The 13,384-nt window shown below is 47.5% G+C and overlaps 1 protein-coding gene across 1 annotated transcript; it reads right to left on the bottom strand.

The window, feature by feature from the left end:
* Positions 1-12,264: 12,264 nt before the first annotated feature.
* Positions 12,265-13,146, bottom strand: LOC8043776 (elongation of very long chain fatty acids protein 7). The gene has a single exon (XM_002400705.5). The coding sequence runs from the start codon at positions 13,144-13,146 to the stop codon at positions 12,265-12,267; it is 882 nt and encodes a 293-aa protein (XP_002400749.1).
* Positions 13,147-13,384: the final 238 nt, after the last annotated feature.

The following is a 13,384-nucleotide window of genomic DNA, read 5'->3' as shown; positions in this document are numbered from 1 at the left end:
ATAATCTGGCCCGGTCAGGGCAGTGGTGGGAGAGGCAAAAGCGTAACATCAATGAATCATTACAACAGAAAGGTGGCAAGATGATTCAAAACATTAAATAATGTCAACATTCAATATGTAAGACAATGAGCACAGATGTTTACTGTTGTAACAAAATAAACTCAGTGTACGAGAAAACAGCTACAACAACATGCTCTATCTACAAAGTGTCATCAGAGTATGAACAAAACAACAAGGGGAGCGAAGCTGGCAGAAGAACGTGAAGAGGGATCTTCCGGTAAACCTCAGAACAGCGTGCCGACGTTTCGCAAGCTGACCTATAGAAGCTAGGCCTCCTAGTGTAACGTGGGCACGCCGTTCTGTGGTTGACCTGAAACTCCCTCAACAGGGTATAAAGTTCTGTTAGTAATGCAGAGAGCTTGTTACATTCAGCAATGGACCTATGGAGAAAACGAATACTTGATTGTGTCTTGTTGTACTTTACTCCAGTATTAAAGGGAAATCAAAAGCTCAAGTGTTTATCGGTCCCCCCCTCCCTCGCTCCCTTTACCAGAACCCGAACAAGACAATTTGACTTAGTAAAGAGGCTCATTTTCTTCTCTCATTTAATTTTATTAGATAATAAGCAGCAACAACAACAAAGTTTAGTTGCCTTCGTCGTCGTGGTTCAAAGAGCAGGCGGTGGCCAACGTCGTGAAAGCTTCTAGCGCCGCCTCGGCCGAATGGGCAAGCACGCGGAGTGTCTTGCGATTTTCCTCGCGGTACAGGTTAAGGTAAAAACATGCGCATGACATTATTTCCACGGCCACGATTGCAGCGAATGCACCGACAGAAACACTCGCGTAAACGAGGCTCACGGCAGTGAACACGATCACACACGAGCATCGAGTGAGTTGTACGCGCGTGAAGAAAGTTTTCGAAGAAACGAGTTTCCTCACGTTCGATTTCGGCGCAAATTGATAGAAGAAAGTGTGAAGAACCGTGTAGATTACGGAGTTAAAGATCATAACGAACATTGCCTGGTCTGGGCCGCCCAACGTGAAATTCATCCACATGCCCGAGGCGACGGCAGTGCAGTTGAAGATGTGCAGGTACGAAGTGTTGGAGTAGTGCTTGAACAGAACGGCGACCAGACTGTAGAAGTCGATGGAGAGCAGGACGTGAGCGGTCATCATGACATACAAAGGTGACGGGTCCAGAGCTTGAACTTGACGGCTTCCAGCGTACGCGTGGCGAACGAGGAACACAAGAAGCACTGCATTGGCGACCGCGTTGGACAAGTAGAAGATTCGCTCGACCTTGCGGAACTTGGCCTGGTCGCTCATCAACTTGGGTCTGCAGCGTTCGATCAGGAATAATAAGATGGCGTCGATCATGATCAGGTGGAAATGATTTGTTTTTCACAGTGAAGAAAGAGGTATTCTATCACAGAGCTTAAAAATGACAAAACAAGTGTATAACGTTTTGACGGCACCACTCGGGTTCAGGCGGCGCCCGCAACTGTGCGATGGATAATTTTTGCCGTGCCGTCTGTTTCCGCTGGTGGCTAGATAGAGGAAACTGGGCACCGGCGTAGCAGTAGTTGCGAAGCAACAGCTGCTTTGCTGTTTGCTTTTGCTGTTTGTTTTTTCTCCATGGAACGAATATGGTGAGAAAAATCGACGAATTTTACCCAGCGGCTTTTGCTTTGTGCGTGGCATCAACGCAGTGGCTCTATATGCGTCGCGTGCAAAGCGAACGCATGCCGTCGGGCGGCGTTCGTCAGTTATTCATCGCGTAATTCGCTCCAAGGAGTTTAGCTTTTATGCGCTTCACAAAATGAACGCAGATTCATGTGCCTTCAATGAGCGAGCGTTTCATGCAGTTCCAGCTCACAGTTGCCTTTTTCTTGGGGGATCGGCGGCCGAGTGTGTTAGCTCGCCGCAACTCGGAACGCGTGGAACGAAAGCTCGAGCTTCTCAAACCCGGGATCTCGGAATGAGTCACCACCCCTGACCGTTTTGATCGGGGGCCTTAATCAGGACTCTCGACAAAAAAGTTGACGAGATATCCGGCGGCCCTGATTGGCCAGCGCCGGACTTGATTTTGTCGCCGGTCAATCAAGGACTCCGGATTTCTCGCCAACTGTTTTCCTAAGTGTCCAGGTTAGAGCCCGTCAATGAGCAACGCATCAGCGTACGGTCGTATATTAACCACTACTGCGTGGTGTACGTTAGAGACCACAGGCTAGCGCTTGTATACTGCACTCGCTAAATTTCTCACCTACAGTCAAGACCTGCATCGTATCGTTATCAGGTGTCGTTGTGGGAACGCTATAAACGATGTACTAAAATTCAGTTTAATATATAAAAGATAACAGGATTTCGAGCCAGAAGAGGCAAACAGGGTTCGGATAATTCCAAGCTTTACCGACTTAGAGTGGTAACTGCAAAACGAAAGAACAGGTTTTTTGGATCGCTGCTAGAAACTCCAGCATAGACCTTGAAAATGAAGATGAAGTTTTAAATCCAGATACTGTAGACTTTCATCTGTTGGTTCTTCACTCGTGAAGTTGAGACCCGACGAGCAAGAATTCAAGGCTTCACAAATAGCCAGCGAAGAGACGGAGGACGGATAAACATAATCATCTACTTATCGGAACATTTGACTTTCGGGAGCTATAACGTCAAGTTTTGACTTCACGGCTCGGTGTATGTGCATGAGAAAGACTTCGCTGAGCACTGGGGCTAGGCATGAGCCTATGCAGACACCTCTCTTTTGTCTAAAAATGTTTCCATTGTATTTAACAAGCGTGGACTAAAGGTATACGGTAAGAAGATTAATGAAGTTTTTTGTGGAGACCCCTGATGTATTTTGGAACTTGCATGGTCCGTGCTCATGAATAACACCAGAAACGGGGTACCATAATTTCATAATATCTATAATTTTTCATATCATTTTAATTTGGTATTTTTAAAATTCGTGAGTAATTTGGTATTATTTTAAATTTTGCGTATTTTTGTTTTCTTTCAATTTTTTGGAGTTCAAGATCGTAGCGTCATAGGTATCTCATAAATGTTCGTTGCTCTTTAAAATAACTGTGTGTGTCTGTGTTCGTCCTTTACGTGTTTGATTCTTTCTGTATATTTTGTAGTTTTTCAACGCGCTGCGCTGCGTATACTTTACAAGAAAATCGTTTCATGACCCCTTTAATATGGCGATTAGCATGCATTTTCTGGGCAGAAGATCTCAAGTTGAGAAAAATAAAAAAAGAGCGAGACTAATGCTAGGCATTAGATGTAAAAAAAAAAAACACAACAGATTGGTGATAACAAATTATTACGATAAGCTTTATCTTATGAAAGATGTTCTAAGAATGAATTTTTGCAAGAATTATAACTCTCCTATTTCAAAAACACTATAATCCTAATCTTGTGACATGCGTATTTTCTCAATAAAGAGTTTCTTATGGCTGCACACTGGTCACCAATATTGTACACGTTAAAAGGAGCTGCCTCCCTTCTCAACACTCTTCTAGTCAGCGCGAAGAAAAATAGTCCTGTAAAGAAGAGGTTGTGTTTAACTACAAGGTCTGTAGGAAAAACCTACTTACTTTGTTTATTTGGCCTCTTGGTTTTAAGGTCACAACTCCACACACCCTGACGTCTATCAGTTTACACTTCTGACCAAAAAGAAGAAAAAAAAGCCTATGGTGCTATAAGCGGATAGTATAAGTGTATCTCTTACCTTGTACATTATAACTATTATAAAAAATTGTAGTAGCCTTATTCTTAACGATAGTGCCACTTAAATGGGTCATGAAAAAAATGTACGGAACTCATATTAATTTTCTTACATACATTAAAGCCCAAAGATGTTTTCTATATTTCGAGGCCAAATAATGCGAGTGGAGTTTACAAACCGTGTTAAAAAATTCCTATGTTTTGGAGATTCTAAAACTACCATTCGACACCGTTTGGGAACCAGAGGCAACAAAACTTCATCATAAGTGACACATATAGAATTTTGGGTTTTCGGAGTTTACTTCTTGTCATACTCGGAGGATGTTTTTCTGAGTTTTTTTCCTCGAAAATTTGGAGTTTATCGGAGTTTATTCTTGTTAAATTCCTAAGTCTCCGAAATTCGGACTTTACTTTTAGTGCTTTATATTTTCAAGAATAAAAATAAACAATATTCGTGTGCTTATTGTATGCTTGATTAAAAGAAAAAAAAGAAACGCGCTTGTATCAATATTTCTTCAGCTGGATTTCGCGCTGACGCCATTTCTATTGGCAACACCAATTTGTACCACGACAAACTTGCAAACAAGTGTTGCTTCTATGAATGTCAATATCTTAAAATCAATAAACTCCTGGAGTTGATTGCTTGGGAGCTTGTATTTATCCCATCCTATCCATCAACCTATCTCTAGACTGCGCGGGGTGGAGTGGTGAAGGGTGTAATATAGAAGCCTCAACTGCCCACTCCATCATCTACCTTCTATCAAACTTCTGTGGTTCATAGCTTTCAATCTTACAAAAACACAACACCTCCTTCCTCTAAGAAGCACACGTAGTATGGCCCAAACTCGAAACCGGAACAGTGGCCTTTTTCATAACCAGAGAATACCATGACCTGTTGTTCTGAATGAACCTTGACGAAATAAACGGTAAGATCCTTTCTGCGAATGGTCCGAGACGTGAAAGAAAACTGGCGTGGATGTTTCTCAGGACGATCAACCCTGTGCAATGACCACATTTAAAACAAGTACAGTTCTTTTTTTTTTTTCTTTTGGCATGGGCATATTGAAATTTGGATTTTGTCAGACAAATCCGAATTGACAAAAATTTTCCCGGCGGGTGTTTTTCGGAGTTCATCGGATTTATTAAAAAACACGGAACACTTGACTGATACATAAAGTGGAACAGATATTCAACTTCCCACTTTTTAACACCAAGTCATGAGCAGTTTTAGACAAGTTTCTAATAAACAGCTTGCCTTGGACCGCAAAGGGAGGAAGGAACCTTATGTTTTACTACTTCTTGTCATTGCAGGCAGACATTCTTGTCACTATTTCTGTAAATCTTATTTTGGTTGCAAAAACGTCTGCATCGCTGTGAGATATTTTAGCAGGGAGTGCAATTTATAAATGGTTCATCGCCACTTCGAAGTCATCGCGTACAAGGACATTACCTCGATGGGGCTGTTCTTTGGCGCTTCTTCCTTTTCCTTGCACGTAGACGTCCTCTCCGCTGCGTCTACTGCAGTTGCTTCGGAACCTGTTGAGTGTTCGAAATCTTCCGTGATGTCCTTGAACTTTGCGATCAGCGTCTCGGCGGGCGCTGTGACCAGAGAAGGCTCTTTCTTTCCGCCAGGTTTCCTTTCGCATTCTTTGCTAGTGGTCGCTGTTGCTGTCGAAGACACCGAAGCCACAGACGCCTGCGTTGAGTGCGACGCCGCTTGTTCCGCTTTTGGTTCGTTCATTTCAAGCTAGTTCGTGTCTTCCTCGGCATGGCGTCTCCCTGCGACGGGAGCGTAGGATAGAACGATGTCTTGGCGTTCGTGACCATAACCACGGCACTCACTACAGCAAGGCGCCCTGCAATCACGGAGAATGTGTCCAGACCGTTTGGAACGCAGGCACGTCCAGGAAGAACCACAATCGGAACTGGTGAAGCACGCTTTCTAGCGTCATGCCTTACTTCAGCGACAGGCGCGCCATTCAGGTCGACGCTTAGACGCCGTCAAATCCGTCGATGTGCCTTTTTTCGCGAGTTATTTCTCTCACCACGCCGAACTCCTCCAGTGTCCTTTTCAGGGCATCATTGACACGTCGAAGGGCACCCAGTGAAGCTTGAGGCGGACCTCTCGCCAACCTCTTTTCACCGTGAACTTGCCAGACACCATCAGTTTCTCCTTGGCACGACGGAAAGGGGAACTGACACATCAAAATCATTTTTATTATTATATAAAATGATTGAAAACGATGCCGAGACATTATCCTCAAAATCCAAAACTTGGAAACTCAGTATTTGTGAAGTAAAAAAAACAAAAAACTCCAAATGCCGAATTCGAAGTTTCCGCGCGATCCGCGCTGGTGCGTTGACGTCAAATATTGCGGAGCCCTGCGAGTCGACTATCTTTCACGCCGCCGTGCTCCAAACCACCCTTGCCACCGCGACCCGAAGCGAGGAGGTGAGGAGCGGGAGAGAAGGGCGCCGGCGGAACGGGAAAAATCGGTTTAGACCTCATTCACACAGCCGGCGTTTCTCCCATCCCGGCACCATCGCGAGGGGCGTTCCCGGCAGGGGAGGGGCAGACTATCTAGGAAGAGGATTTCCAGCCCGGTTTTCGCCGGAAAGCTGTGCCGCGCCGGGTGCCGGGAGACGTAGGGAGCTGCTCTACGGCACCGCCGTCCCGGCGTCCCGGCGGATCACGGAGACCCGCCCCCGTCGACAACCGACCAATCACAAAACAGAACAGTTTTGCTAAGTTAGGAAGATTTTTCATCGTACGGGTTGCCAACAGTCAGCCAGCGCTTTTTGTGTTGTTTTTCTTTTTCATCTTCGGCGGGAATTCCTAATAGCGGACGCAAATCCTTAATTTGCAGAAAAAGAAACCTGCGCACTAATGTTCAGGCACAATTATCCCTTTATTTTGTAATTTAAGTTGAGTAAATAAGCAATCATATCCAATCCAATCCTGCCGTCGTGGCCGCCGTCGCTTTGCTTGCGCGGCCTATTCGGACACCCCGCCGTCGCGTCCCCTTCCCGGCGTGCTCCCGTGACGGTGCCGGGATGGAAGAGGCGCCGGCTGTGTGAATGAGGCCTTATTCCGTGCGCGCGGTGCCGCCTGCCCAGGCGGCATGTTTTCTGAGGGAGGATACAAATCCAGGAGGCGACATCACACCGGACTCCGATTTTCGGTATTTCATTTTTTTGGTCTCACGATACTGAAGTGTATCGTGAGAGAGCTCGGCGAGCAAGCATGGGCAACACCACCTAGACAGAAGGCCTCCGCATGGTTTCCTCTTCTTCTATGAAACGTCATCACAGTCGGATCGCGCTCGGTCGGCTATTGGACCCGAGCCCGACCTTCGACGCGCTGATTGGCCACGAGCCGCAGCCGAACACTGACGCAGCACTCGTGCCCAATCTCTCGCCTCGATCGATCGGACTATGATGACGCGTGTGGAGGCCTTCTGTCTAGGTGGTGTTGGCATGGGTCAACGCACCTGCGCGTGCCAACGCGAGCCACGGCCACTTCTACTACGAGCCTTCTCGAACAAGACCATGTTGTACATATCTGAGTTAGTAAAGCGGGGCGCATCGCGCTAAGTCCACCAAGGTGTCCTGTCTCGCTCGGAACTTAACACGTGCGTGCGGTGCCGCCTGCCCAGGCGGCATGCTTTCTGAGGGAGGATACAAATCCGGGAGGCGACATCACACCGGACTCCAATTTTTGGTATTTCAAAAAGAAGGGCCGTAGTGCGTTCGCAATTGCGTTAAAAAACATGTTTTACGATTGCCGTTATTAAATGTTATAGAAATGTCGTCTACCAAGCTTCTAAATTTCATGATTTTTGACGTCACAAATCAAAAGAAGCAAGGTGAGAATTAAGCGGGAGAGAAAAACGCCAAAAATAAAAAGACGCGAGCTCGGGCGAGTGGCATTTATTTATTTAACATTTCTTTTTTGCAATGCAGTATTTTTTTGCGAGTCTATGACTAGAACGTACATCGTTTCCGACAATAAAAAATACCACCCTTGGGGTGTCAGTGCCTTTTTAAGGCGGATAATCCACACGTGCCCCAGCCGAAACGTTATGTCGCGGTCATTTTTTGTGCGTTTGATATCCCCGGCCACGCACACTGGATGCTGCGTGATTCTGGGCACTTTTGTTTCTGTGCGTGATGGTGTTGGCCGGTGGCAGAAAGAGCGCAAAGACGACGATCGCCGAGACCATGCACTTTTGGCCCTGCTCGATTGGTTCCCGCCGGATCGTATAGCGTCATGTGCGGTCGGAGGCCGGTTAACACAGCCTCGTTCTCTTATCCGTTGCGTTACGTTACGAAATCTATGCGTACGAGCCACCGGGACATCCGTGCTTCATATTAGGCCTGGCCACCAATTCGTAGAGGTAGCCTGGCACCCTACATTCGAAACACGAATGTTTCGGTGACCTGTTCATAACGTAAGAAAACGTAGTTGTGTGAACCAGCCTTTAAAAGGGTACTCCGGCGTTTTCTTTTTGCGGAACGCAAGTTCGTCTGCTTTTCTTTTTTTCCATGGGTTGCGGTGACGTCGGAATGCCGAGCTTTGGCTCTGATTGAAGGACAGTGGGTAGACCTCAAAGCAAGCTGCCTTGAGGTCTACCCGCTGTCCTTCAATTACATCTAATAGAGCTCGGCGTTCTGGGGTCATCACGTAGTACAACTAAAGCCCCTCGATATGTTTTCGTTTGTCTTTGCAAGTAGCGCCAAATGCGCGAGCGCACGTGGCCCAGGTCTCGAGCGGCCCTTGGAAGCAAATGGCGGCGCAGCACTGAAATGAGCGGCCCTTGGAAGCGAATGGCGGCGGAGCACCCGCTCGTGGCACGTGTCTTGCGCATTTCCACAACAATGGTTGGCGGTACTTGTGAAAACACCTTTATCAAGGGGCTTTAAGTACAACACCTGCAAAAGAAGCAGACGAACTTGCGCTTTGTATTGTCGCCGATTTGCCGGAAGATTTGCTAAACAATATTTTTTTTTCGAAATTGTTTGAATTTACAATTTTTGTCCTCACCGTGTACTTCAAAGTGAAAGTTTCTATGGGCAACAGTGAAACAAGTGACGGCAGGAAAATGCAGGGTTTGACTCTTTGGATTGTGGACGTTGCTCCCAACTGATTACAAGCCTTTTCACAATGTCAAATGAATGTTTTGGAAGCTCGCTCCAGCACCCACGCAGCAGCACGAAACGAAGGGTCGATATAGTGTACTGTTAGAACCCCCCCTCGACCTGCAAACCTGCCTTCATTCCCCTGACATGACGGCACTGAATAGCGCCAATATACTTGATAGTTGGTTTTGGAATCATTTTCACCTGCCATTTTTGCAATAACTATTCTGACCTTCACGATACTAAATAGCACACCCGAAAGGGTAAAGGCCAGTGTTTCCAAAGACATCGTTAATTGGGGTAGCTCAAAAAATCGCCGCAAAACCCCTTTAATGTGTTGTTTGTTGTTTATTCTTATTTTCAGTGACCCACCAACAGCTTGACGCCTCCTTAGTGGTGCACTTATTCCTTCAGACGCTAAACAGGATAAAAGCGAAACGTTAGGAAAAAACAATAGCCTCAACACACTGTCGAAATTTACGCTTTTCATCAAATATATCAAGGCTAGCATTCGCACAAATCTGTTCTAAATGGTTATAAGTCAGTTGTAGGCTTGTCATGGGTGCAGCATGGTAAAAGTCGATGGTATAAAAAAAATGAAACAGAGCATGATGTATACATCTATTTTTTTTTCTTGGGGGGGGGGGAGCGGGGGGGGGGAGGGGAGGGGGAGAGGGGAACTGAAATGTGCGAGTAAAAGTGTGGCTAACAGTTGGAGGGGCGAAAAGGAAACGACAGCAGCGCCAGTGTTTGCGATGAAAGCGCCATGTTGATATCGGTTGACTTTGAATCGGTGAAAAGGATTTATTGATTGACTGAAAACGTGTATTTTTATATTAGAAATCATGTCTGCATCCGACGTTTTTTGTTATGGCTCGTGGGTGAACATTTTGTGTCTTTGTTTCCTCTCTAGCTATTTAATGCATTCGGCGGGAGTTGGTACCACGAGGGCGCCGCAGTATTTTGTGCCCCAGTAGACTTCCGGTGGTGTATGTATATGCTCTTCAGACACGTGCAGTAATCGGGTAAGAAGGTTTTTCTTCGGTGGAGTACCTGTCATAGGTTTGTAAGAAACTCTGCGCACTGTAGAAGATGGTGCAAATAACAAATGGGTGTGAGACAAAATGAAAAGAAGAGAAAAACCGGAAGCACGCAGGGGTCCGCCGATAGCGGGCGGCAGCGAACTTGTTTGCAAACAAGCATCGGTGAATAGATAGTTGAGGTTGCAGTCGAATAATAAGAACACAATAAAAAATTCGCATGACATTAGAAGGGTTATGACACGAAAATTAAACGAATAGATTATTTCTGAAATGGAATGTTCGTAGCCTAGGCTACTTAGTATATGCACCAAGTTACGCGATTTTTAGAGCTCTGGTAAGTGCAATAATCAATCTACGAATTTTTATCATTTTCATCTGGCCACCAGGCAACACTATCCAAGTTAGTCACACCATGGTGTTCATAAACCACGTGATCATGAACGCTCTTTCATTCTAGGCGCCCCCATGATCGCCCAAGCTCTCCTCGCCGCGGTACGATCAAAAGCGCACTCGGCAAACCGAAGGCCATTTTCGCTCTCGCCCCCGGCCCGTTCACCTTCCACCCTGCATGCGCCTGCGAGATATTCCCGGTCGATGGTGACCACGGCGAGTTCGTCCGTAACTGGCCGTCGCTGGAGCTGGTCGCCAGCGGGTCGCAGTCAAAATGAACAGCTTCCAACATCTCTTGATAACAATCACTCTTATCGCTGTTGCGATCAATGTCGAACACTTTGTCAAGGCAAGCGATGCCGTAGACCTATGGCGAATTCCGCTGGGCGTTTTGGAGCGCACCGGGATCAGTTGACCAGATCTGGGCTGGAGCACACGACCCGAACGGGGTCGCGCCGCCTACGGATCCCCAGTGGAACATGACCACTGCTCCGGGATCGGCGGATGCCTTCCCGTCATTCAACTGCCCGGGAATCCCCTTTCCGCGGCCACCGCGGTCGTTTCGAAGACGTTTTCGCAATCGCGGCGCTAACACGTGTTCGACGCACGAGCGGCAGGAATGGCTCAAGCGCTTCTAGTAAAGATTGCCGGAATGCCCGTAGCGCGGCAAATACCTTCTCTTCTTCTTCCTGGAAAACGAACCGGCTGTCGAGCCAAGGGGTAAGCAAGCGGCCATTACGAATTCTTCTGATGTCGAGAAAATCTAGGAGCTCAGCCTGCGACGTGCTTCTTCTTCTTCTGAGGCGAGGTGGGCGAGATCAGGCGAGATGCCCCACGAGAAAGGAAGTCACGTGTGTGCGCCGAAGGCTGGCCCGGCTGGCGTCCGGTATTGAATTCGCCGAAATCGTGGGAGCGACTTTTCTCGGATCCAGATCGAGATCTGGAGCGGGAGCTAATCTAAAACGACCAGTGAAACAGGTCAGTCTCGATCCCGATCGCACAGTGAAATAGGCTCGTTCCAGAAAAGTCGATCCCGGCGCGCTCCAAAACGACCAGTGGAATTCGCCATTAATCTTCATGGACCGCATGCTCGAAACGCGGATGGTAAACGAGGAATCTGAAGCCCGAGACGCCAAGAGAGCCAAGTTTGTGAGTGCGTGCAAGGGGACGCCGTGCGGGAAGCTGGCTACGTCACGAGCCTCCCGCTCCGCCCGGATCCGCCCCTCCGAAGGACCGCTAAGCTACTAATCTACTCCGAGGGACCACTAAACTACTACCCACTAAACTATCGCCACATTTTCAAAACAAATTTAGCAAGGGTATAGGTACAGTGTACATACAATGGGCCCTAGCAGTATTGTTAACTCATATTTTATTTTAGGCGTGTCATAACCTTTTTAAGGCAGGAAAATGAAGAAAACGGGGCTCACTGACATCGACCAAATGTTACGTGCTCAATAACAAGAGAGGCAGAAAATAAAGTCCTACGATGTAAGAACGTGTCCTAGTAAAAACAAACTAACAAACAAAAGACAAGCAGGCAAACAAACAAACAAACAAACGGCCATGGAGTTTCGAAGAAGAGCTAGATGACAACATCAAAACACGTGCGTACTTCTAGTGATGAAAGCCTGGAAGCCCAAGCTCATTGCTTTGGAACTTGCCTCGGCTTCGCGAGTGTTGGTGCAGCAGAGGTGCGCGTCCTTGAGCAGAGTGCACGCGCTTGAAGCCTTTGTTGCGGAACGCGTAATGGAGTTGTCTTTCTCGCTTTTACATGATGAGCATTTATTTTTTATCAAGGTTCTGAGAAAAGTGTAGTTCGTTAGAGGTACTAAGAATAGCCATGGCCGTAGAATGGGCATACTTCACCCACGTTTTAAATGTCTATGTCGACTCGGCGCAATGCACCGACGGAATTCAAAAAGACAATTTCAAGGCTTTCTCGAAGCCTAGTCAGACAGCACACAAGCTCAGTCACATTTCGCCTGGTCGGGAGAGCAGGACGTGGCAACCTTGGTCAAGGCTTCCGACGCCGCAGCCGCAGAATCTCTAACTTTTTTGAAGGCGTTCCTTCCCACCTTGCGGTACGCGTGGGCATAGAAGGACATGAACCACAGGAAGAACATCACGGCCTCCGCAGTCATGATGACCGTGAAGCCTGGGATGGCGTTGTCCTTGTAAAACAGGTACGAACTACTGTGCGCGAACACCACGGTGAACTGGGCCAGCTGCAGCTGCGTCAGGTACCGCTTCCACCAGATGTACTTCTCAAAGGCCGGCCCGAGCGCGGACAGAAAGTAGTATGTGTACATGACCACATGAACTGAGGAGTTGACGACCATTACGAACAAGGTTTGTGCTTGACCGCCGTACGTCAGGTTCATCCACATGTTCCAGGCGACGACCACGTGATGACAGACATGCAGGGCAGAGATCTGCGCGTACTTTTTCCTCAGCACAAAGAAGACGGTGTCCAAGAACTCGAAGAGCCGGAGGACATAGTACCACCAAGACAACCTCACGATGAGCAGACTCACGGAGTCTGTCGCGAAGTCGGGTCCCTGACCGAGAAGACTGTACCGCTTCTCGACGTACCCGTAGCGGACGAGAGACAGCACCAGACACGCGTTGACGAGGACGAGCGTGAGGTTGTAGGCGACCATGACACCGCGAATTTCGAAGGGCTTCTTTTCGCTCATCCACTTTGGTCCCCATTGCTTGACCAGGTAGACGTAGATGACGCAGAGCACGACCAGTGGAACTGGGTTGCCGCACATGGCCCAACCCCGCGTCCGGTGATCCCACTCTGGGAACCAGTGAGTGGCCGGGTCGAACTCCGTTCCCGCCGCCATGGATCCTGCCGCTTGAGCAGGTTGCTCGCTGCAACAACGGCGGACAAGAAGCGAGTTCGTCGCACGACTCTTCCTTTTCGATCCTTTCATTGGATCACTCGAGATATCAATAGACTAGAAACAATACATTTAAATTTGACAAAGATTGACAGGGTACTGTTCCTTATTTTATTAGAGCTACAGGGCCTATCACCTGGTTTGTAGACAAGGAGAAGATACTTTTGAGAAGCAGGAAAGA

This window comes from Ixodes scapularis, unplaced genomic scaffold (assembly GCF_016920785.2).
Source record: "Ixodes scapularis isolate PalLabHiFi unplaced genomic scaffold, ASM1692078v2 PGA_scaffold7__128_contigs__length_106722199, whole genome shotgun sequence".
Classification (NCBI taxonomy): domain Eukaryota; kingdom Metazoa; phylum Arthropoda; class Arachnida; order Ixodida; family Ixodidae; genus Ixodes; species Ixodes scapularis.
This window is presented reverse-complemented; position numbering and strand designations above follow the sequence as displayed.

Coding starts and splice junctions, on each gene's coding strand:
- LOC8043776 (XM_002400705.5), bottom strand. CDS start 13,146: ATGGCGGCGGGAACGGAGTTCGACCCGGCCACTCACTGGTTCCCAGAG.